At 38.7% G+C, this 26,131-nt stretch overlaps 1 protein-coding gene across 1 annotated transcript in view; it reads left to right on the top strand.

The window, feature by feature from the left end:
- Positions 1-24,623, top strand: part of TTC17 (tetratricopeptide repeat domain 17) — a 56,597-nt gene extending 31,974 nt beyond the window's left edge. The window contains exons 17-25 of the mRNA XM_039552462.1: positions 13,320-13,490; positions 13,874-14,124; positions 14,650-14,815; positions 17,132-17,252; positions 17,573-17,732; positions 18,202-18,285; positions 19,782-19,901; positions 22,101-22,244; positions 23,563-24,623. Of these exons, the coding sequence (XP_039408396.1) occupies positions 13,320-13,490; positions 13,874-14,124; positions 14,650-14,815; positions 17,132-17,252; positions 17,573-17,732; positions 18,202-18,285; positions 19,782-19,901; positions 22,101-22,244; positions 23,563-23,694 (1,349 nt within the window). The 3' untranslated portion in view covers positions 23,695-24,623. The remainder of the gene's footprint in view (positions 1-13,319; positions 13,491-13,873; positions 14,125-14,649; positions 14,816-17,131; positions 17,253-17,572; positions 17,733-18,201; positions 18,286-19,781; positions 19,902-22,100; positions 22,245-23,562) is intronic.
- The last annotated feature ends 1,508 nt before the right edge of the window (positions 24,624-26,131 follow it).

Below are 26,131 nucleotides of genomic sequence, written 5' to 3'. Positions count from 1 at the left end.
TCCTTCCAGAGGTGACTTGGCAGTGTTGAGGGTGTTGCTACATCATCTGTTAGGTTACTGGTGAGTCAGTTCCTGAAGCAGGTTAAGAAACTTTGTGTTGCTTGACAGATAACTTCAGCAGCCATGTCTGACACACAAATAACAGGACCAAGAGACATGTGTTAACAAGTGTAAAAAGCTTAATGTGAAAAACAGGGCCAGCTCTCAGAGGTCCAGAAATTAAGTAGTTAGGCTGCTTATTAAGCTAGTAGAGAAAGCCAGCATCATTTTTATCTGATACTGAATGGTACATTGCTGAGATTTGTCTTGCACACTTTATGGCTTAAAATATTGCAAGTAGCTTTTATCAGGTATTAAGGTCTGTAGAGGACTGTCCAACTATGGGATTGTTCCTGTGGCACTTCCCTGGCTGATGTAAACATTCAGATGTTGCCAAGTCTTATTAAAAAGGTTACAGAATATGAGAACCATATTTTTAGTGTAATGGTCAGCTGGCCACTGAAACATTCTGATTTGTTAATTGGTGTTGGATAAGACTTTACCTTCTATGTGTAAACAGAATTGTGTTGCCTGGGCAAACAGAAGTCATTTGTGCTCATAATATTTTTATCTGACTAAGCATCTACCTCTGACTCACTGCTCCATTTTGTTATGAGCTCATGCACTTCACATTCTTTTAGACAAGACCAAAATTCAAAATCTTATTAATAGACTGTTGCTATTCAAAACATGAAGCATGACTTGTTTCAAGCTTCGAGTCTCACTGTCTTTCATCCTTGGCAGGATAGTGCTTTTACAAAAGGCTTCGTGTTGCTCTGTGTAAAGTAAAGGGAGTGTGAGTTCATTAGGAATGTATGCGCATACCATCGGGAAACCTGAATCCTTGTAGGTAAAGGGAGTGTTTGTGAAAGCAGTTCATCCTTCTTCCTCAGTGCGAGTTCTGTAATACGGATCCGCTTTAGCCGTGGATTTAGTGCCCTCTTGTGGTACCAATACTCTGTGCCACATGAAATCAAAACTCCTGGTTTGTTCTATTTCCCCTTAAAATAAAACACGGGAAAGGTGTTTCATCTTATATGTGTATGGATTTTCCTTTATCCCCCAGCACTTAGGTTCTTACAAGTTAAAGTAAGTTAAAGTTAATAAGCTTAGACCTTTAAGCAAATTGACCTAAAGGGGAGAGGTTGACCTGAAAGGAGAATCTCTTCTTGAAACTCTAATAGTAAGCTTATGACAGATTAAATAACTTCCTTAAGTCAACATCCCAGTTTAAGCCTCTGACTCTAGTTTGACAGCTGCAATCACCTCAAGTTCCTATAGTGATTTGAGGTGCACAAACATTAAGCAAAAGCGTCACATAATTTTCTTTCCAATAGTGTGTTAAGATACAGGGATGTGAAATACTTTGCATTTTTAAATGCACCTTTCACTTAACTCAGTTACTCCCTACCAGTTATGACTGACTTGAAAGTCCCAGCAACAGGTTGCTGAGTTTTGGTTCCATTTCCTACAGCATGAGGTCCTTTTAGACATTTTCATCATAATAGTAGTTTCCTCCTTCTCAAGTTGCTGTATCTTGTTTGTCCAAGGAATGCTTATCACTTACAGTGTTAATGGTGTTACATTAACATTAATGGCGTAAACATCCCCTAAGATGTTTACTCTTGGAACAGAGGATATTGAGCTTAGTTCAAAATTTAATTGTGTTTTAGTTGAAGCAGAAGGCCAGAATCCGTACCACTTTTATGGGATTCTGAACTGAGCACTTCTGTATGATGGAAGTTCAGCTTTTTCTCATCTTGATTTGCATATTAGAGCGCAGAATTCATGAGTGCTCCTGAAGCTTATTGAGAATACCACATATATTAGTACTCTTATTTATCTGACAGTTTGTGACAAAGGGTGGGATCTGTGGCCATTTGTTTCTCTATTGCTTTTACTGTCTCTCTTGCCTTATGGTAGTGTTCATTTGTATGAACAGAAGAGTCAACACCAGTATGGTTTTTAAACAAGCAGAATTCTATGAAGCATGTGAACAGCTTGTCCAAGCTCTCAGAAACACATCGTGGCAATAATTTACCTTGGTCATTTAGCAGTAGCATAGAGAAAGTGGGTTCTGTGTGAAATAGTGGCAGTTCTAAAATCATTGTTATCCTTCGAAGTTAAATACTCAGTTGCATGTTGCTGCCCTGTACATGCACAGGAGTACACCCGTGTGCCTGTTGTTCACCTTGCCAGTTCCACCTGGAATCTGAAAATCAAGCTGGATTCTTTGTCCCTCTGGCAGCCAAGCATCTCTAGCAGTGAAGATCATACAGTGACAGTCCTGCAAGATCTGGTGGGTGCTGTGCAAGTGGACTCTAGGTCACCATATTTGGGCTCTGTGGTGCTAAAGGAGTAAGAGGAGTTTAAATTGTACTTTTGTAGAGTGAAAACATCTTGCAGAATGCAGGCAGGTGGGAGCTGCGGAGAATGAGGACTGCTTTTTGTCCTGGTAGAAGCCAACATCCCTGGGGAGTGGGGGTGGCAGGAAATGTCCAATGTGCTTCTGAGTGGAAGATCTTGGAGAAATCCGTGTGAGAATGTGCTCTGTGAGAATAATGTGACCCAATTATTTTGGGTTTGTGCTACTGTTTCTGCACGCTAGCCCAGTAAGGGAAGAAGCAGTTCCCACAGTCCACTTTTGTTGCAGTAATCTTAGAATATTAGTGATGTGATCTTGAAGATAGTTGGCCAGATGCAGGCTTCTTGATACTTTTCAGTCCTTGGAGCCTGATTTATAAATCATACCTTTCCCTGGAAAGTCTTCATCTAGTGTGCCTTGAGTGGCTGAAGGAAGTTGAAAGTGAATGACCTTGCCCTAATACCCCTGTGCCAAGCTCACTTTGAAACCTGTCTTTACTTTCCATGTATTTTTCTTGTCAAAACTATGTAAAAGATGTATAGATTGAGATTCTTAAATTGAAAAATGAAAGAATGTGGTGCTACATTAAACGTGGCATTTGTAGCTACACCAGTATCCAAAGGCTGCGCACCCACTGCTCGTGCACATTGCTTCCAAGCTGCTGCTTGCTGGAAAGCCATTAAGAATTTAAAGGTTTCTGTAAACAATGCGTGCTTCCTTAAGTATATCTCTAATGCTCAAATGTCATTCTCTTTTGCATGTGTTAAATATGCTAATGGGTGAGTTTGTTCTGCAGCTTCTTTCACCATGCAAAGTATGTCTTGCTATCTTACATACATGGCCTGCTTATTTCCTGCATGGCAGTGTACTGACAGCTTCTCCCAGCAGTCATGAGTCTCACTTTGCATCATGCTCTGTTAAGAATGTTACCTGCAATGTTTAGTGTTCGGATCCATTCTGTCTCTTCCCAAGATCAAAAGGCCATCGGCTAGCAGAGGGGGGAGAGGAGAAAATCATGGCCTCAGCTGCAGGAGTAACTGAAGAAATGAGAATTGCACTATGGAAGGGAATTTAGAACTGTAGGGGAATTCAATGAGAGTTCACTGATGCAAAACCATTCAATATGAAGAAATAGCAGTACAGTATTAAACTAAATAGAATGTGACATTTTCCATTTTTATCTGCCTTTACAGTGCAAAAGATTATTCTTCATACATTACTGGGATCCTTCCTTTACCTGAGCAATAGCTGCATGTTCATGTAGGAGGAGGAGAAATGTCAGGCATTGCTGGAAGGGAAAAGATTCTCTTTCCAACTAAATTTTTCAAAACTTGATACCTTCAGTTATCAGATGTATTAACATTTCTCTGCAATGTGTGTGGTGCTTTTTTGTGACAAGAATGTTGAGAAAATGAGAAGTTTATGACTGCCTGTGTCTTCCTCTCTGTTTGAGAGGCTGTCTTTGCCAGTGGCAGTTACTTACATGTATCTGCTAAAATTTCTTACTGAATCTTAATTGGGTGCACCTCCTAGAGCTGGACCTATTTTAAAAGTTCCAATAACTGCGTATGTTCATCAGCCTTCTTAGGAAGAAGAGTAATTCCCCAGCTACATCTGCAGGAGAGGTAGTTTTACAAACATATTTATAGTTGAGCTGTACACACTGAATTAATGACTTGGTTAAAGCATGTTTGGAAGAGAAAAGAACATATGGTCCCCACATATGGGAAAAGTGACAATATGTAGTTTAGTGTCATTAGCAGCTGGCCAAGACCTTGAAGGCTGTATTCACTTGGCTTAAATCTGAGAACTTGTAAAGTGATGATGTGTAGCCTCAGCCTGTAATGAGTCATGTGGAGGTTGTCTCAAAGCAGCGTGCAATGCCATGTGCTCAGATTGAAATGAGCACTGCATGCTGAGCCATGGAGTGCCAAGCACTTAACTACCCCTGATCTGTCTGCTTTATTGATTTATTTTTTCCTTTTAAGGTTGGTTGCCTGGTTCATGTGAGTTTGTGTTGTGCTCTGACTGTCCTCAAAGCTTTAAATCTATCATCTGTTCTGGCTACTAGAGACTGAAACTAGGACAGTTCAGCATTTCCCTAGAGGAAGAGATTGAAGCTTCTTGAATGTAGCCATTTTGGGGAGAAGGGACATTCTTCCAAAAATTTCTAGTCTTTCTGCAGTAGCTATTCTATGACTTCGTACTGTTCTGGCAGTGTGAAGAGAGTGTTTTCTTGTTGAATTCTAATCTAGGGTGGTTGGCAGTATTCTTGTCAAACAACCTTCTGCAGATATTCCTTACTTAAGAAAAGACTAATCTGCTTCTTGATCAACATTCCGTCAACACCAGGATTTTTTTTTTTTAATCCTATTTACAGCAGCAGTTCTGCTTTTTAATGGATTTGTGTAGGATGTGCCCTGTCAGGCAAACTGCCATGCACTTAAAAGCTCTCTTAGGTTAGTAAGGGACAGGCTTACCTGACCAGTTAACACACTGGTTTGCTGTTTGAGCTTGTCAGTACCTCTGCTTTGATGTCCAGTTAGGAGGAGCAGTTGCATGGATATCTATTCCAAACAAATATCTAAATTGTCGTGGATTGAGTCTGACTCATAATCTGCTCTTGCTGAGCAGTATAACCTAGTGAAGAGATATGCAGATAAACGTAAATACAGCTTACCAAAACATTTTCTCAAAATAAAAAACATGGAATCATGTGCCTGTGGTATATTGTTTAAATTGCAGTATATGGTGCAAACTTTACAGACAGAGTGGTAATCAAAAGACATATATAAGGCCTTTCCTTGGCTTTGGAGTTTCAACCCCTTGCGTTCAGAGAAGTGGGAAGCTAACAGTAACCCACAGTGGAGTAGTTGACTCCTGTAGAGTTTAACTATATGATGCCATTTCTCAGTAGTAGGTTACTGTTTTACTTAAAATCCTTTTTAGACTTGAGTTCGTAGATACTTAGGATCTGTTGGAATCTACAAAATATGTGATGTTTAGCATAATAGATTGGTGGAAAAGAGAAAAGATTAGAAAGAGGAAAAAAAAATGCAGGCCACTGTAGGCTTTGCTTATGCTAATGATACTTAAACTAAGAATTTTCTTTGGCTTAATTATAAACAGATTTCACAATTGTGTTGTGTACAGGAATCTAAATATTAGTTATTTAATATTCACAGCATGCCTTATATTGTGATCTACTGTGGGTGAGTGTTTATTGTTAAGAAATTCATAAGTAACTATTTTCTTATCTACAGTAAAAAAATATGGCCCAAGGAGCAGTCACTGAGGACAAGCCTTTGTCTTCAGAACTTTTTATGTGCTTATTTCTCTTGCTTTTTTTCCTCTCTTTCCCCAAAACAAACAAGAAGAAAAAATCATTACTCTTGAGACACAGACTGAAATTCAGACTGGAGGGCTACTTACCTTTCTGCTCCATATATAGAAAGAGGGTTCTATGAAAGAGACATTTTCTAGTCTTCTTTTATTCACTGACAGGATTATTGGGGGGTTACATTTAGATGTTTCTATGTTTTAGGCTCTATTCCTGGCATCATAGAGTAAGTTTCTGCTTCTAGATGTGCATTGTGAAAAAAGCTCTTATTTTAGTGGGTGGAGAGGAAGGAGGAGAGTGAAGGCTTTAGGTGGTCAATCTCTTCAGTTTTCTGCTCCCTGTTGCTGGGAGGAAGGTTGACATTTTCTACGCTGTTAAAGAGTAGCCTGCTGAATTCTTCAGAATGTTTTGCACACATGTCCCTTATTAAACTGCATTATTGTTCTATTTTAAATAGGTTTCTCTTCCCCTTTAATTTTTTTCCCATGTTTTATTTGTCACTTCTTTATATTTCATAAGGAGAATTTTTGTATCTGTTCTTCAGGGAGTGGTCTATTACGCGGTGGTGAAGTTTTTCTCTCAATATGATCAAGAAATCTGGTTATGTATTGTTGGCATTTGTATGTTTTGAAAGGTTTAATCAGAACTGCTGTGATGAGACAAATAGATAACCTTTAAATCTATAGCTAAGGCAATTTAGAGGCATCTTTTTGGCTACAAATCAGATTTTAAAACTTCCTATGAGTAAGAACAGTTTTACCATATAAACCTCTTAACTGGAAAACTGTTGTTGGAATAAATAATAAAAGAGAAAGAACTTTTGTATGCTTCATTTTGTCTGCTTCAGCCTAAATTTTGATGGCGTAAATTGTCATTCTGGTTTTTGCTATGCATCAAATGGAAGCTTTTTATTTAGTTCTTTTCTGACTATTCTATTTTGAGCATGCCTCTCTTCATCTTTGAAGAAGGGCCATTGGCTATCAAAGGGAGGAATTTATGAAAATCAACTTTTAAAATACTTCATTTTGCTTTTCATTATTTGTTTTCCATACTTCACTTTTTCAATCAGTAGTTTGTCCTGTCCTTTGAAAATGTTTATTTTTGTCCTGTAACTTCTGGCTTTTCAAAGGAGGATTTATATTAAAGGAAAAAGCTAAAAATTAGCAAATAGTGTTTGTGTGTGTAGGGAGAAAACACAGTAAAAGCTTAGTTTAAAATTTGGTCACTACACTACTCATTCTATTTCAATACTCTCACTGATACTTAACTTTATCAGAGAGGGAACTTACTGCAATCTGGTTTTTGTTATCCAGAACAGAAGTTATGATGATATGTGGGTAGTAGATATGTCTTTTTATTGGTTTATCCAGTGTGTTACAACTGTGGAAGGCACTGGAGGTCTGCTGATGTTACTGTTCTGGAGCTGAGTCGTGCATGGTTGCAATCAGCAGTGATACTGTTGGGTTCAGAGAGAGCAAGACTGACCACTGCTTGGGCTGGTTGCTTTTCAAGTCAGCAACAAGGCTGTGAACTGTTTTATGCTTCTGGAGATGTAGGTTGCCCACCTGCTTTGTATTCTTCCTGGGTCCTGTAGTGCACAGTCAATATGTGGTATTGTATTTCTCTTGAGCTAAATACAGACCTAGCAAACATTCACAGGTCAGTATTGTGCAGCCAGGTAATTCTAATTAAAACTTAGTCTTCTTCTCCTTTTACTTACCTGGTCTATCGCTTTGTTGATCATTTTTCACTAAAAATTAACTGAGAATTCTTTAGTTGTATTTTTTTTATGCTTGCGTGTTTGGAAAGCAACAAATTTGTTTGGTGTTGCTCCTGGAGTTCAGCGCAGTTGTACAGTTCAGCAGGTATGGCCTGTAACCTTTTTGATGGCAATCCTGTTCAGTCCTAAGTGTTGTGCAGTTTCTGCTTTCAGAGCTCAATCATGGGATTCATTTTGAAGTATAAATTTGTATTTTTTTCATGAAAACAGTAAGAAAAGGACTGCATTAACTGTAAGCAGAATATAGATAGAGCCATGTTAATTTATGATTAAGGTAAGCAGAGCAGCAATAGCTGCTAAAGATAGGTCTCTTCTCTCGTTACTGCTCATCCTATTGCTTTTAAAACTCACCTCAAAAGAAGTGGCTTGCGTTTTTTTCCCTTGGCAAATGCTTTGCAATCAAATATCTGTTCATATGTGATTGGAATAACATGGTTGCTGTTAACATCTCAGAAGATCTTTAGGAAATTGCCATGTTCATCTTGAAAGATCAAGGCAATTAGAGTATGCAGTGTGTTAATCACCAGTGTTAACGTTGCCATGAAAGTCAAAGTTCATGTTTTTATGTTGTCTAGAGGATGGTCTCCCAAACATCACTTCCCTGTGACACTTCCCTGGCTTGTTAATGTCAGATTGCAACCAAGTCACTGTGGTGCAGAAAGTAAGACTGTTCTTAAGGTGCTCATTTAGCCCAAATGTTGATGTCTGAGATCCCAGTAGTTTTAGATGCACAAAAGGTTCTGGTAGCTGAGTTCTCTCATTCCAAATTATTTTTGTAAATCCTGGTAAATTATATTGCCTGTGACACAAAGCACCGAACAAGACTGGTTCTATAAAAGTGATGGGTGATGGTGTGCTGGGTTTCAGTTTAATTTCTGTAATGAATATATTTTAGCCTAATTGGGAATATACGATGTCACTCAAGTAGTGAGCACACCTAAATTTTTCACATGACCTCTGAGCAGCATTGTTACCCATTCTCAAATGTAAAATGGTAATACAGCACCCACTCTGGCTTATGTGTCTCTGTATCTGTAAGCAGTGACTAGCAAAAGTAAAAAAAAGACTCTTTATTGATGCACTGCTGCTGAGATGTCTCTAGATGAGACTGTTCATCTGCTGCAGGGATTGAAACTTATTTCCATTGAGCTCAGTGATATGTCATTCCTACTGCAAAAAGAAAAAAAGCTGTCTTTACTGAATTTCACTGTGGGGAATACTAGTTTTAAGCATTCATAAAAAATAAGTATGGAGTTAATAACTCCTGTTAGCAGCTTGGTTTCAGTTTGTTCTTTGCTCTGACAACTCAGGTATTAGGCTGACTTACATCTGTATTAAGTACAGTTCTCTCTTGACATGATTTACCCATAAAGAGGCAAATCATTTAAATGACACATATTTCCAGATAACATGCATTTTGCCTAACCTAATGCAAGTCACTGACTACAGCAACAGTCTTTGAATCTTGTAATAATTCAGGAGATAATGCAGCTCTGTTTATTCCAGATTGTAGGGGGAAAAAAATCAGTACCTAAATTTAAAATGACTTGACTTTTAGTTCTGAGGCATTATACTGCCATTGTAATTTCTAAATATGTACTGAAAAAATTTTAAGGGAACTAGTCTGTATAACATTAGAAGTCAGGACCCAATAATTTTCATAAAACCAGGATGTTGGAACATAGATGGTGGAGTTAGGAATGCCATATTTTGCAGGCTCTGCACTGAAAAAGAACTAAATGTCAGTAAAAATTTTGTGCTGACCAAAGATTGGAGATAATTTTACTTTTTATTTCTAATGCTGTTGATGACACCAAGTCATGCATCTTTAGTTGGTATATAGGAATCAGTGAAAATATTTACTGAGGCCTCATTCTCTCTGCCAGATATACCACAAGAAACAAACAGCTACAGTGGCAGTTAATTTAGATTTTTAGAACAATCAATGCCCAATTTAATAGTGAGGTTTGATTACTTTGAAGACCTTACTCAAGGTGCAGTACTTCCATGTGATACACTGAGGGTGTTGTTTGTTCATCTTTCCTCTTTTTCATACTTCCTACATTTCTTTCCTTGTCTTAGGTAAGTGGCTTTCAATCTGAGCATCTGGGGTCACCTAAATTGGCAGAAATTTGCTCTCAGACAAAAAAAAAAAAAAAAAAAAAAAAAAAACCAAACACGTAGCCCCAGAAAAGTTCATGTCATAAGGAAGGTTCGTAGTTGTTTCCAAGTGTGACTTTTCTGAGAAATATGGCAACATTAAGTATGGTTCAGAGTAAGTATTTGTTATCCATTCATAGATGGAGCAAGTCTTCAGTTACTGCATCACTTCTCCCTCCTAAATATTTCTCCTTCCTTGTGACAGATGTCAACACTCTGGGTGCTTCCCTCTTTATGCTAAGTGGATTTCAGCTTAAGAGATTGGAATCACCCTGTTCTAAAGAACTTGAGACTAACTTTCTCTCTAAGGTTTTTCAGCCCTACCAATTGCAGTAGGTACCACAGCTTCAGTGGACATTTGAGAAGGATCCTGAAAATCATGAAGGTGGTTGATATTAAATGGGATGGCTAATTGAACAAATCTTTCCTATATTTAAAGTTTGGTTTGTGCTAATGCTGTATGAGTGTGTTCACATTGGCCAAAAAAATTACAAGTTATAATATGGGAATAGAGTCCTTTAATATGCAATATTGTGTTCTGCTTTTAATCTCCAAAGTCTCAATGCTTCAGTTTAGAGTTTGTATTTGCTTTTTTCTCCAGAGGATTTCCTTTTGTAAATTAGGAGCTACTCTGTGGTTTTTTCTGCCGATTTCTACATTAACCTGGCACAGACTATTTGTGTTATTTGCATCACTTTAAATAAAGACCTAGACATTTGTTTTGTGCCATCACTATGATTTTTGTTTCGCTGTCTGGAATTTGGTAACCAGGTGTCATAATACACAAGATAAGACAGACTCTGATCCACTTCCCTCTGAGCTTTCTTAGCTGTACAGAATCAATAGGAAAAGTGACAGCAGCTGCTCTCAGAAAATAAATGGGCAAGAAAGTGATCCTTCTCTAGTAAATTTTCAGGATGGAGTAAGCTGAAGTTACCAAGTAGCATGTAGAAGTTTTAGACTTCCAAGTTTTGTAGCTGTAATATCACTGTGCCAGGACTTTACACCCAAAATTCGTATGTGCAGATTTAGACAGCCAGAACATATGTGAAATATTAATAATAAATAGCTGAGCATTTGTAGGTCAGTGGTCACTTTTGTCCTTTGTACAACAAAGGTGCTGGAAGTATCACAGTGATATGACCAAAGTTCTGTAGACAGAGAATGTGCCTGGAGTTTGGGGCTGTGTTGTTCCCTTGCTGGTCTCACACTCTTCCCCACTGGACTTCCCTGGTGGGCTTCAGGCATCTGGCTGACAGAAGCTGTGAAGTTCTGACTTGCAGTGTTTCAGTACCACCCATCTCATGGTTCACTCACTAGAGATCTTCAGCTTCCATTAGTTTTTCAACTAGCATCGTAGTCTCCAGCAACATCAGACAACTGAAAGCAGCAATTTGAAAAAATTAGGTCACTCAGGTTTCTATATATAGCAGTTCTCAGATCCCAAGAAAGCCAGCACAGTCATCTAGTCTGTTTTTAGCTGTCAGTGTTTGTAAATTAATATTAACAGAGTTGGTGTTAAGTAGACTTTTAAGTGCCATCATTTTTTTTTTCTGTCTGCTTGCACTTTCCAGCTTTTAAAATTCTTTTTGGCATTTTGATTTCAATTAAAAATAGTTGTCTGGGTTTGAGCCCCTTTGCTTCTTTCTTCCTAATAATGATGAGTGGATCTTCAGCAAAGGGAATTGTGGTCATCACATTACTGAGAAGCACCTGACTTGCATTGAAATTAGGCTGGGTTGATGTCAGGTGGGGGTAGCTTAAGAGTTCTGTGTGCACCATTTCTCATAAACTAAACATGAAGATCTCCATATATTGAAGTGATTGTTTTATCTTCTTCTTCTTTTTCTTCTTCTTTTTCTTCTTTTTTTTTTTTTTAATGAAACCAATTAATTTTTTATTGGCAGAATGGGAGAGGTGGGCAGGGAATTGAAGAAAGAATCAATGACTGATAGAGTAGAAAAGGCTGAGTATAACTGTATGGTAGATGTTAGAAGAGTTTATGAAGTTAACTGCTTCTGTTTTATGTATTTACTCATTGTTTGTCTTCTTACATAGAGCAGAAGAGGTAGGACAATAAATAGTTTTCCCAAAGGGTTTATAAACAATTTAATTTGTTTGATTTTTGTCACTCTTACCCACAGAGAAAATACGGGTCTGTTTCTCCTCCAAGTATGGCACCTGAGTGTTCTCAGATGGAGAAGCAGAAAGCTAAAAGCTGTTGTTTTCACTTTGCAGAGAAGCAGTGGAACAGGTTACCCTTACATGAGAGTTAGAACCATCCTCTCATCCCACTGGCCTGATAAAGGAGTAAAACCTAAAATTATTCTTTTGTTGGGATCATTGTGTGAAGTAGAAAAGAGTCACTGATCTACTTTATTCACATTCTTGTTATTTTATGCTGCTGGTTGAAAAAAAAATTCTTCCCAGAAGCGTAGAGAAATACAATTTGCATTCAGGAAGGTGGAATGGGGATTGTACTTGAGAATCTCGCACTTAATTTTTCTTTTATTCAACTGTGCGCTTAATCCATTTGTATATGTGTACTATTTTCACTCACAAGTGATTATAATAAAGGAAGGAGGAGTTTGAGAGCAGTAGCTGAGTACATGGAATATGTTTTTCTCTGGGGTGACAGGCTTCCTGTGTGATGAGACAGGTGCACCCAGTCTGTGTCTCAGCCCTGTAGCTGCGCCTTGGGATTTGGGGCAGTTCCCAGCCTCTCACACGTGGAGAATCATGTCATTAGCTGTGCTCCCTAAACACCTGTGGCCCTGGGAAGTAATCTGTGTGAGAAAATCTGAGATCTGTAGTTAAAATGTACTTATTATCAAAAATATTGTTACAAAGATGCAGGTGGCCACCCTTTAAACTGTCTGACTGCTTATGTGGCACTGAAGGATGCTCAAAGGCTACTATTGCAAGTGTGCGCTTTTTTGTTTCTGCTCATTACTGACTCTACATTTAGATTTTTTTTTGGTGTTATTCCTAGCTCTTTGCATTCTGTGGAATGTGAACTTGTAACTTGAGCACAAAATTATAGAAGTTACATTTTCAGCTGTATAAATTTCTGATTTTTTGCACAGATTAATGCTCTTGGCTTTTGTCTGACTGTTTAATGAGCTATAGTCATACCAACGTGCTGTCTGTTGCTTGCACAGAAGGTCAGAGTCTGGTATTCCCAGTTCAGTCTGCCTTGGCCCTTTTCCTCTTGCAAGTAAGCATGGTGACCACGATGGTGTCTTAAATGAAAGTTCATATGGCAGGCAACTCCTTCATATGGTGCATTGTCACTAAAACATGTCTTGGGAGTGTTCATTGGAGTTGCTACCAGCACACAGTAATTTGTCATGTCCTGTGTAACCCTTCCCTTGGAAGGCAGCTGATTTTTCTTTCATTAGCAGTTCACATACATACCTAATAACATAGTTTCCTGTAACTGTTTTACATGATCTCCCTTGTCAATGGGCAGATCAGTTTTTTAATCGCTGAATGAAGTCTTTGATACCTTGTAGAATTATTCTTTTAATCCATATGTAGAAACTAGAAGATGGTAGCTTCCACAATACAGCTTCTGCACTTGTATCCAGGAGGAGCTTTCTCTCTTGGTATATCAGTAAATTTCTCTCTTTCAGGCCACTGTCATGAGAAAAATACAGATGGCAGTTATGGCAAGGAGAAATACTTTGATGACCACTATGAGTCAGCTACAGCAGTGACAGAAGGACACTCTGAGGGAGGTACAGAAGATCCAGAAGTCCTTACTCAGAGTTCAGCAAGGGATCCCTCCTTCCTGAGACTGGAAAGTAAGTCAGCCTTACAAAATCAGTTATGGAAAATTAAATAGTTTCTAGATTTTTCAGAAGAGCTTTCTGTTTTCCTCCGAGAAGCTGTTTCCCCCTCTGTGTCCCTAAAATAACAAGTAACCCATAGACTAGTTTGATTCTCTTCACCATTCTTCTCCAGGCATAATACGGATGCTTATTTGCAGTGGGGAAGTCTGCATTGACTAGCTCTCGCTTTTTGCAGTGTGCAGCAAGTAATCAGTGATACTTGGGTTGTGCAAGCAGAAAAGTCAGGTCACAGCAAAAACATTCTTTTTATACAAAACAATTTTACAAATTGTATAAAAGAATCTTTTAAAACAGGGAAAATAATTTTTGAAGATTTTTATGGTATTCCCTCTTAGACACAGTCACTGCAGAAAGCAACGGTTCAGAAGGAGTGGAGGGTTTAGAAGATGATCAGATGTCTGAAGAGATGCTGGCTTTGGTAGATGAGTTTGAAAATTCTTGGCCTCAGGAAGCTTTTGAAGGGGCACTGGAGGTAAAAGGTCGTCGAATGGACTTACAGGGAATCCGGGTCCTGAAGAAGGGATCTCAGGATGGACTGGCCAGCTCCTGTTTTGGGGACTGTGGTGATGATGATGAAGCTGAATGGGTAGGTTTGAATGAGTTTACTTAAGTCTTGAACTAACTGTTGTGGGGGAGGGAAAGATGAGAACAGTTCAGGGGGTTTAACACTGGAAGATACAGATCTGTGAACTTCCCTTATGGGCCTAAAAGATGTAGTTGTTGATTGCTGGTGTGAACTAAACAAGTAATTTCAATCCAGCACCAACTTCTTGCTCACAGTTAAAAATGAAAAAAGATTTTAACCGAAAGTTCTGGTTGGCATGAAAACACAGAAGTCTCTGTTGTCTTCATGTTACCAGTAAAATATATAATGAAAAATGCCTTTCAGTTCTCCAGCAGTTAAACTGATTTTCTCCTGCTTTGGAGATCAGAAGTTGTATACTTTGTTTGCATGGTGTGATGCAGGCTTTGAGAATGGGTTGAGATGGGGAGGAAAGGAGAGAGACAAAGGTCTCATCTGTAACATCTTTGGACTAAAACAAGTGGTGCATTGGAGCTGGTAACATGGTGGTTCTTACTGTTAACCTTGCTAATACTGTTCTTTTGGTAGATCACTTTTCAGGTCAAACGTTTAAAGAAACCGAAAGCTGAAAGCTTGGATCTCCAGGAGCCAGTTGGGAAAAATGTGGAAGAAGGGACTAATGCAGAAACTGAAAACTTTTACCAAACTGCCCTAGAGATCAGTGGACCAAAGATACCTTCTCCTGGACCAATAGGTAACCTGCTGCTTCTAGAGAAAGCAAATCATTTGCAGCTTTTGTATCATTATGGTTTATTTCCTTTGCAGCCTTTATAGTACACTGGTTTATTACTGAAAATAAGCATCACAAAGACTATGTAGTGAAATGTCCCCTCTAGATGAGTACATGCAAGAATAAGAAATCTCTTCCATCTGCACCTTCTTGATGAAGTGCAGCCTAACTTTATGTATTGAGTGAAGTTAATTTCCAAAACTTCTGGTGATGAGGTGGAGAAAGTGGAGGATGAAAGAGGTAGGTATTGTGAGTAGAAGTTGTAAAAGAGAGAGGGGACTTAAGTGATCTCTTTTGAGTAACTGAATGGGCAGAGAAGTTAGTTCATCAGGATGCAGAATAAGAGTTTGGGCTGACTTCTGGCTAAGCGTAAGACATACAACTCAAAGAGAAAGAGCTGAAAGTGAAAAATGTGAAAAAATGAAGTAAATAAAAATTAAGTGCTCTGCTATAATTGTTTATAAGAGAAAACTTAGAGACTGTCTTCCAGAACACTGGAGTTACAGAAGAGTAGAGTTTTGCACCAACACAGATGAGATTTTGAGAGGCAGATGGGAGTTGTTGCTAGTTGAGTAACAGGAATTGTAGAGCAGTCTGTTAAAATGGTGGCAAAGAATAAAACCCAAGCAAGTGGGCCCCATACTTTTTGTCTTACCTTTCAACATTGCTAAAATCTTAATATTGTGGGACTGATGTGTAAGCTAAGTTCTACAGTGCTTCTTAGTCCTTGATGATTTGATGACCTGGAAAGTGATTTCACATTTTGAAGGCTTTTACATTAAATCTTTAACAAGCTCCTTTTTTTAGCAACTGACAAATGTAGGTTATTGAATTAAATATTTAGACTGCAGGGGGGAAGGAATACATGAAAACAGACTATCAATTGTGAGCACATACCTGTCCTTTCCTTGGTGTTTCTCTTCTTTCCCTCTGAGTTACTTTTGTGGCTTTATTACATGCCATCCCTCAATTATAAAGTGATCTTCCCAGCATTCCTGTGAAGCAGGGTTGGCTGGCATCCTCTTTGCAAGAACTAAATCATCAAAATTTAAGTAACACATCAAAGGTCACATGGGGAGTTCTTGGTAGAATGGGGGAATGATGGTATCTGTCCTGCGTTTCACTCCTTCCCAGGCTATTGAACTGTCTCTGCAGCATTTCCATACCTCTTGATGTCCTTTGCCAGTAAGAACTTGCAATCAGATAGTTCACAGTGGTGGTGATGAGAACTGATCATTTCCCTCTGAAATTTCCCTTTGTATCTCGAAATTAATTTCCCTTTTATCACAATACTTTACAACACACATGGTATTGCAGACATCTTCGTTATTTGCAAAATTATGATGAAGTGGTTTACTATAACTTGGATGAGAAATAGGAATTACATCCAAATGGGCAAAATTTCATGTAACTAGAAATAAATACTGAAATGTTGTCTACATAGCTGGTTTGATGGACTGGCATGTTGTTAAACTTGGCTCTCCACTGTGCAAATCTGCTATAGTGAGTTTTTCTTACATTCCAAATAGTTTGGATGTTTCTGATACAAGAGGAAAATGTTTCCTAACATTTGACGCAGGCTATTTTCCTAGGACTTGATACAGTATCCACCAAATTGAGGGAAAGATTTCAGTAGGCTTTAGTTCAGATGTGAAGATCAGGTTCTTGTTTCTCTCAGTGAACCATTTGTTAACATAAAGCAAGTTATTTAAGCCTTGCTTTGCTTCTCTGCAGAATGGGAGAGCTGAAGTGTAATTGTTAAATAGTTTCAGGAGTGTTGCTATATTGAGTGTAAGAACACAGTAAAAGCCACTGACTGTCTCAGATAATACTCATTGAACAATACTGGCAGTATTTTTTGCCTGAAATTGTCAAAAGATAGACCAATCAACTTTAATTAGTTTTTAACTGTAGCTGTAGAACATTAATGATGACTCACAAACTTGGTTTAAGGACATTTAAGTAGAGACATTACCTGTAAACAAGAGTGGCAATTCTTCTTAATCTGTAGTTTTGGAAAAAGTGTAATGAAACAGGTTTTGAAACCTTATTTCCTGATCTGTCTTGCACACAATCTGGTTCTGTCTGTGCATCCTACCAGCCCCATTCAGTCCATTTAGGTTCAGGAATGTTGTTAAAGAAATGTGTCTGCAAGACAGTGACTTTTATAATGTAGGGGATGTATCTACTGGTATAAAGTATTTTAAGAATCATTGTACTGAAGTAGAATGTGTTTCCCCTTCCAGAAAGTTTCTTCTATTTTTGTTTTACTTTCTCAAGGAAAAAGGCGTGACTACCGTAGCCTTGGCTGGCCAAGTCCTGATGAATGCCTGAAGCTCCGCAGGGTAGAGCTGACAACTGTAGCCAGCACGTGGCTTGCTGTTTCTGCTAAAAACATTGAGTGAGTATTGTGGATATGAACCCTAAGTAAGTTAATTACACAAAGCAAGACGTGGTCTTCAGTGTGTGTAAACTGAAGATTTTATGTTATTACGAAAGAACTGCCAGGATTTCTAAGAAGCTTGAAAGCATGATGTGGGATTTCATCAATTAGACTTGCAAAGAAAAGCACAAGTGCAGATGAAAGATCCACTTCCTTTTGCTTCTTGAGCTGCTCAAATGAGATTCTGCCAGGTTCTGGGTAGTTTACTTTCACTAGAGAACTTTCTAATGACTATTGTGTTCTCTTAACTAATTTGACTTGTTTTATGATATTTGTAGCATTACAGAACACATTGATTTTGCCACACAGCTGCAGGAACCAGCCATGGAGCCCCTTTGTAACCCAAACCTCCCAGCCAGTATGCATACTTTGGACCACCTGCAAGGTGTCTCTAGTCGGGCCAGCTTGCATTACACTGGAGAAAGTCAACTGAAAGAGGTATGCTAGAGCTGAAGGCTGTCACACAAAAATGGTCATACCATGGCAGATTCAGGATGCATTTAGCTCAGTGCCTTGTCTCCAGAGGTGACTTTCAGTGAGTGAATGCCTGGATAAAACTGTAAGAACAGTGCAACATGAAATTTTACCAGAATGTTTTCCCAGCCACCTACAGTCTGGCCTGGGGGAAATCCTAAAACATCATTAGTGTCTGTATTTATAGCTCTTCATGGATGAATTAGTGAAAGTAAAGTCCAACTCAGCATACTTAAAATTTCTAGTGTTCTTAGTATTCAGTGCCATGGAGTTATAACACTGTGTTATAGTATCAACTCAAGATAGAGAGTGATGTTTAGGTTGAAGCAAGATGCAGCATCTGTAAAAGGCTGGGCAAAAACGCAGTCAACAAGGAAAGGGGCGTCTCTTACCAGGTTCCAGCATCTAAGCACTTTTACTTCCTCTTCCACAGGTCCTACAGAATCTTGGCAAAGACCACTACTCACCACAGTCACTAGAACAAGTTGGTACTCGAATAGCCAAAGCTTTGGAAAAGGTATGTGTAAAGGAGAAAATGAGAAGTCTGGGCTTACTGCTCATGACTGGCATAGTGGTCAATCTGGTCTCAAATCATTTGTCTGAAATCCTGCTCAAGGAATGTATTAGTACTTGGACTCGGGATTTGTGTCTCTTTAGCATCTGTAATGCCCTCACAGGTATTTTGTTGAGGTATATCCTGTGCTTATACCATCAAGTGTCTTCCGTATCTCTCTACTGAAACTTTAGCTTGTCAAATGTCCCAGTGTTTCCTGCCCTGTAGTGAGCAGCATTGCTAATTATTGATTTATTTAACTATTTCAGCAGTTCTCAGCCCTCTTCTTTCTTTTTATGCTACATTGACTTGGAGGTTATGGAAAGTTGAGTTAAGCCATGTCTCCCTTCTCCAGTGACATTCCTGGCATGCAGCAGTCAGACAGCTCAGAGGGGCTTCCTGTTATTTCAGCCTGCTGCTTCTGCCTGGTGTAGTGTTGGCCTGAAGTGTCAGATGTGTTCAGGCAGAGGTGTGGTACCATGTGCAAGCCTGCACTTCCTGTTCTCCCCAGAGAAATCCATGCTTCCTAGCTAAAGGCTACTAAGGACCTCAGCTGTGAGCCCTAGCATGAGAGGATTTAGGGACATAATTTTCACAGGATCCACAAAGCAGACAGGGATGCCAGGATTGCTGTTCTGTATTTACAACTAGTAGGGAAAACATCCCAAACTACCGTAGAAAAGAGGACTCTGTGAAAACCGTTTGGTGCCCCTAGCCCATTCAAGCAAAAGCTATCTGAGGAACTTACTGTGCTTTGAAATTAAAACCAGTATAGCTTTGCCCATCCCCTGAAAGCAAAGATACTACTCTTATCCTTACGTTACAAGACTTAATTTCTTTTCACTTTAGATATATACTAGCTTTTTCTCTTACATGCTAGTTTCCTCTGCAGACAGCAAGCTTTATCCAAATAAGCTGAATATTTAGTGCAGAGACCAGAAACAGAATTCTCAGTATTTTCCTTTATAACACAGGGCATGGGAGTCAGCCAGCTAGAGGCTGGGCTTTGTCAGGCTTCTGGACTGAGCTGCATCCCAGGGCATCCTTTCTCTTTCCAGTGACCACAGGGAGCCTACAAGTCCAATCAGCTAATTTAGATAATTTTTTTTCCTTCATGTTGGGTTATGTGTGTGAACATCTAGATGCTCAGCATCAGAGAGCTGGTTAGAAGCTATTGTGGCTGCTAAAACTGTTGTTACTGTTGAAAGCTATTTAACTGCTATTCCTTTCCTGAAGAAATGGTGTTGTATTTGGAATTTGCTTCATTTGGCAGTCTCATTTACCTGACTACTGCATATATGTTGTGAGAAACTTTTTGCTGCTTTGAAATAGTTTAATGCTCTTCTTAAAAGTGTTAACACCCTCTACCTCAGTATATCAAATAAATTGGAAGAGTGAAAGGTAGGATGATTATTCACTAGGGGTGTTTACATGAGTTTTTTGTGTTCTTCTTTTGCCAGAATCAGACTTCATGGGTCCTCTCTAGCATGGCAGCTCTTTACTGGAGGGTGAAAGGCCAAGGAAAGAAGGCAATTGATTGTTTACGGCAAGCATTGCACTATGCACCCCATCACATGAAGGTGTGTACACATGTGCCCACTACTCAGATGAAAGAATGTCTTGCTTGTCACAGCAGAGCTTTCACAGACTATTGTTAAGGCCAACACTGTGTATGAGGTGTCTGTAGTGTATTAGATATTAGCTAGATGAGGTGAAGCCTCAAGATTTTCACCACTTGTTTAGCGTGGACTGTCTCTTAAAAAAAAATGGTAACTGCAGAAAAGGTTCAGTGGAATTTCCTGCAGTTCAGTGGTTTTGACACCTCTCTGGGCATCCTGGGCTTGAACTTTGCGCTGTTAGTTAGGACTTGGAGTCTTCATCAGCCTTTGTCTGGCCAAGTCTTCTAACCTAAGATGTGGGAGTATATTTTCTGGTTATGCTTTTGAAGAGGGGAGTATGTCTTCTGGTTGTGCTTTTAGAGAGGGTGGGAGGGTGATTATCTAAAGGAGTTACTTAAATCTTAAGCATTTGGGCTGTGAATCTCAGTTGGACACTAGTCCTTGACTTCATGCAGCAGTTCTTTACTCAAAAAAGAAGGCAGTACTTTGGACACAGTCTTCTCTTTAGTGTTCCAGTTGGCTGAAGTGCTCAGTACCCTTCACCTTGCCAGGTGCTGTGCTGAGCATTGTAATGTCTGTTCTTAAACACCCAGCTCCCCCTTGCAAACTGATAAATGCAATATTGGCTCCTTACTCAACATAACAGATTTTTCTTTGGTACGTGAGCAACAAATTGTGCCGCATGGAAAAATGTAAACTCCATTGAAATCTTGGTCTTCAACCTTTCTCTGAAAATTGGGAGAGAAAGTAATTCACACTTCCAGGATATTATTAGGAGGATTTAACCATTAACCATAGAAAATGCTTCAAGTAAGAAATGCACATCCTCACTGCACATCCTTTGTATCTTTCCTATAATTCTCTTTCTTTGCATTATGTATTTAAAACAAGGTTGGAGCCAATCTCTTAACACATCAAGCTTTTGCTTATTTTCCTGTCTTTCTATGTAATCAGTTCCTCAGGAAAGGAGTCCTTAGCTGTGTGATTTGTAAGGGTTAGACAATGGATTGGAAAGTACAATTCGGCAAGATTATGGTGGAGTAGTGCTGTTTTCTAGAAGTATGATAAAATGCTACTTGAGCCTGGATGACTCTCCGAATTTGTGCCTTGTTTTTGTCCTCCGTATTGAAGCTGCCTCCAAAGAAAACTCTGGATCTTGTTTGTAAAGACAGAGCTGCAGCTTTTACTCAGAGTTAGCCCTGGATTAAAAGCTATTTAGTGTATTTCGGTTTATCCATCCTCTTTGCTTTTATGCACTTTGGCTACTTTCTCTTGACTTTTCTCATGCAAATAAAAGGTAATTAATTTTCCTGTGAACTTCTCTTATGATTCTGACTTCCATAATATCTGCTTTGCAAACATGAATAATTTGTCCAGCAAAGGTACTCTTTGACATGTGAAGGTCAAGGAATCGAGGATCACATACATCCAGAACTTTTTCTTGTCCTGTTGAAGGCACCTCAGCCTTGGTACTAAGCGGTGTTTTGTGCTTTGAAGATGTGAAGCCCAGCTCCCAGAGAGTCTGTTATGGCTGCCAGGACTCTACAGTTTTTTCAGTCAGACAACGTCACAGTTGGGAAATCCAGGAAATAAAAAACATACCATCAGTGTCTAGCTGAGAAAATTTTATTTATAGCTATTACTCAGTATCAGAATAAGATTTCTATGGCAGAGGCAGGACAAAAATGATGCATCTATTGCACTAATGGTTAGATCATGTTTTCACTTCCCTGCTGTCCCCTTTGTTCATATTCCCTTTCCTTTTATGCAAGAGCTGAAGGAGGGTATTCAAACAAAACAGCTTCTCTTGTCTCTGAAGAGTGCACCTCATCTTTGGGGAGAAAAATAGTGTAAGAGCTTCTAAAAACTAAATGTGCATACACTAAAGTGAGTTAATTTTCGAGTTGTTTTTCTATCCAAGAGTAATATTTATCACTACTGTGAGTGGATGTGGACATGAGGGTTTTTTGTTTGTAACTCAGGCCCAAATGCAGTTTTATGTTAAAATAGGTTTGGATCATTGCTCTCAACATCAAAAGAGAGGGAGGTGGGTAGGAACCAGATGAGTGCAGCTTGGTGGTGGAGTCTTCTGTTTGTCTTGCTGATCCTGAGACAATTTCAATGGACAGAAACTGTTTATTGCTTGTTCTTCTCCTCCAGGATGTACCACTAATAAGCCTAGCAAACATCTTCCACAACGCCAAACTCTGGAATGATGCCATCATTGTGGCTACCATGGCAGTGGAAATAGCACCGCACTTCGTGGTTAATCATTTCACACTGGCAAATGTCTATGTAGCAATGGTGAGTGTGCTGTCACCTGGTTATGGCTGTCTTTGGGACACTATTTATGTGTATGTAAAAGTCTTATTCTCACAAAGAATGTTGAAGGAGCAGCGTTCAAGAAACTGGGGTAGGATCATCAAGAAGGAATATCTTTAGAAAGACAAAACTTCCATTACTTATTTTACTCCTATTTCTCGTTTAGTACTTTAAGGCCAACATTTTTATAAGCTGGCTTAAGAATGCTGTGTGCAAAGCTTTGTTAAGACAGTAGCAAACAGTTGGTAGTTTGGGTTGTCCACCCATCTAAACACAGGATATTTTTATAATACTGGAAAATTAGTGATGAATTTGGTCTCTATCCTGAAGAGCAAAGCTTGGAATAGTAAGTAAAACCCAATTCGCAGTTATGGTGAACAAACACAAGGGAAGTTCAGTTTCAATAGCTGGATTATCAATGCCCAACATAATTTGTAGCTTGAACTCAAATTTCTTCATACTGTCTATATATACTATTAAAATACACCTTTTTTAAAAAATCAAGATTTACAACTCACCTTGATCTAGTTAGTCTTTATGATATGGCCAGAAATTAATATTGTCTCTACTGCATAACTAAAGTTACTGAGAAAAGGAACTTAAGAGAAAAAATAAGTGATGAAACTGACTGAAAACCCCAGAATGTTTCGGGTCATTTCTCCTCTCATTTTTCCTCTAATACACTATCAGATCTTGGCATGCTTTCCTAGTTAATAAAAAAGCAGGGTGGCATAGGTAATGAGATTTCAGCTATACAAAAATAGATGCTATTTCCACATGAATGCTTCTAACTATCAACCTGGAGTCCAGCTTATCAATTGAAATTGTATAGCTATTGTATGCTCTTTAAGTTTTGGGGGGGTTTTTGTTGAGTTTTTACATTGAATAATCCTTTAAAAATAATTTCAGGTTGTTTCTAAAAATGTTAGCTTTTCAGAAAAGTTGATGGTTTTTCATTGTCCATGATTTTAAAGCTTTGATCTACTCAAATTCTGACTGAAATATGTTTTTAAAAGTTACTTTCACAGCAAGAATACAAAGATGTACTATTAAGAAGAAAAGGCAAGAACATTGGTCAATAATTCTCAGCATTAATTTGACTCCTTTCCATGGATTATGCAGAATTGAGTCATTAGCCCAATTATTTGTGGAAGAAGGAAAAAAATCCTAAATCACAAGGATTGGTTCAGTTACTTTTGTGGATATCACACTGCACAACTTGTCGGGATGGGAAAGGCATAGAAAATGCGTTTACTGGTTTTAGAATCTGACTCTTTGCACTCTGGTTTCTTTTTCACAGGAGGAGTTTGAAAAGGCCATGAAATGGTATGAGTCAACACTAAAGCTTCAGCCGGAGTTTGCCCCAGCAAAGAATCGAATCCGCACCATTCAGTGTCATTTACTTCTGAAAAAAGAGCGACGGTCTCCTTAGAGATCAGCATCTTTCTCTTTTTTAAAAATGTCATTATTCTCTATTCTGCTCTTAAGTGTGCTAAGATAAATTGAGGAATTGAAATTTTTAACAAGACTGTTAAAAAGAGATGGGATTTGGATCAAGGGGTCTTTTATTATTTTTTTGTCAAATATAGGGGCATCTTTGGAAAATATATTTCACAGACCATAATTTTAAAACATCCGTGTAAATATTAAACCAAGAAACTTCCATGAGTCCATGACCACCTGTAACAGGACCTAGGCACTGTTAGTTTTTCCGTAATGCTCAGATTGGCATCAGCATCCAAAATAACTTGCTTTGTGTCTTATAACCTAAGCCACTGGAAATGCAAAGCACACACCCGTGCCAAATAGTAAGGAGAGATAATCAGCAATTCATCCATGTGAAACTCATGCTTTGTCCAGTCTTGTTCACTCCATACCACATTACCTGCTTTTTTGGAAGGAGAGGAACAGACTTTTAAATATTTCTTAAAAAACATGAGAAACATGAAGCATTTTTGGAATTGTTTGTTTCTGTTAGGGAATGAGGAGGGAACAGCAGGACCCTAAAGTCAAAGTAGTTTTTAATCTTGCAAAAAAAAAATAATTGGTAAAACTCCCAATAAGATGTTTTATATTTGTCTGTGTATGCATAGCCCTCTGCCTCCCTGAGTGGTTGATTTACTAATTCTTTGTTCACTGTATTTCTAGCCGTTTTGGAATAAAGTGCAAGTTTATGCTCACCCTGAGCCATACTTTCAGCTGCCAAGGAGGAGGAGGGACATGGTGTCAAGGTATCAACAGCAAAAAAGTCTGGTGGAAGATTTCCAAATCAATTCTGTCTTTGGTTGGTGGAGGACATGATTCTCCAGAATCAAAAAGGGCACATATTTGAAATAAAATAAATTGTTTATGAACAACTCACAGCTTCTCCTGTACTGTGTGTGTCATGCGCCACTTGCAAGAGTCCAGGTTAGTCTGGAGGAGCTACAGCCTTTCCTTGAGAGCAGACCAAGCTGGGAGCCAGGGCAGCCTTTAACACTCCTGATCAGCCAGTGATTTTGTGTGTACCCTTGGAAAATTCCTTTCACCTCTGTGTCTGACACTGTTTGTGGCAGAAGGAGATAAGGGGAAGTTAACTAACTCAGCTGTCATGTAACCCACTCTGCAGCTTCTGGTGTCAAGCGTGCTTCTTAGTGATTCTTTTTAAAGAAGTAACAATGCTTATGAACTTAACTAGGTGTTTTTTCTCACCCAGTGTTTTTCCTGTCTCATTGATGCAAATTAAGAGTAAGTATGGCAGTGGTAGAAACTATGATATCGGTGTAATTTTTATAATACTGGAACTTACTACTTCATAAAAGGATCCCTGAAACTTTTATATATGACTGAAGATGAGCACTTCTAATGCAAAGTTTACCTTTGTTTTTTTGCAAGTAATTTCCATTTATCTAGGAAGCCTGACAGAAGTATGAGCAAGTGCCACTGTTGGGTAGATTTTTATTAAAAATGGGTGAATGTGTTAAATTTTTGTCAAAAGAGTCAACAGCATGTCAAATTTTATTCTCTTCCCAAGGCTACTGGAAGGCTGAGTTGTTGGCTGGAGACAGGCGTAGCAGTATCTATATATAAACTCCAAGAGGAAGATCACTTGATGAGAGGTCTAATAGACCACCACTAGGATCATGGTCTGGGATAATGAATTACAGAGATTTCTGACATAGAGCTGGGAAGGGGAAAATAGTAAGGCAGGTGCAAGTAAATGGAACAATTTCCATTTGAGCTAGGAAAAAAGAGCAAAGGCTTTTCATTGAACTGAGTAATGTGTAGAGAGGGTGCTTTTATTCAGTTTTGTTAACTGGTCTACTTCACTTTTATAGTGGTTAATAAATAGTTGGGAGTTACTTAAATACATTTGGTAAATCTTCTATTTCATGTGCTAGTTTTAAAATGTAGTATGCAAAAACTTAGCTTGGTACAGAGGAGGATGTACCTTACAACTTGGTTTCCTAATGTATCTCGTGGTTAAATCAAGTGGTTGCCATGTGCTGAGCTCTTTTCTGCTGCATCTGTCTCACTGCTGATGGGAGATGCCAGGACTTAAGTGAAGAGTAAGGCTGGTCCTTAAGAACCTGGAGCACCAATATGTGAAGCACAGATGATCATCCATGGCTTTGACAAAAGATGAAATTAAATAGACCTTTTCTGGATCACCAAGGATTGTGCTCATATACTATATTGGTGGGCACTTGAAATTGGTCATTAATACTCATGCCAGCTTACATCTTGCTTACTGCAGTGTTTACTAATCTATTTCTTTAAGAAATACAGCAAGATGCACTGTACACAGACATCATGCAGAAGGTGGGAAGACTAAGTTTGTGTGTGGCCATACTGTAAATTGGCACCAAGGAGATAGCAGGACATTGCTG

Source organism: Corvus cornix, chromosome 5 (genome assembly GCF_000738735.6).
Source record: "Corvus cornix cornix isolate S_Up_H32 chromosome 5, ASM73873v5, whole genome shotgun sequence".
In the NCBI taxonomy this organism is placed as follows: Eukaryota; Metazoa; Chordata; class Aves; order Passeriformes; family Corvidae; genus Corvus; species Corvus cornix.
This window is presented reverse-complemented; position numbering and strand designations above follow the sequence as displayed.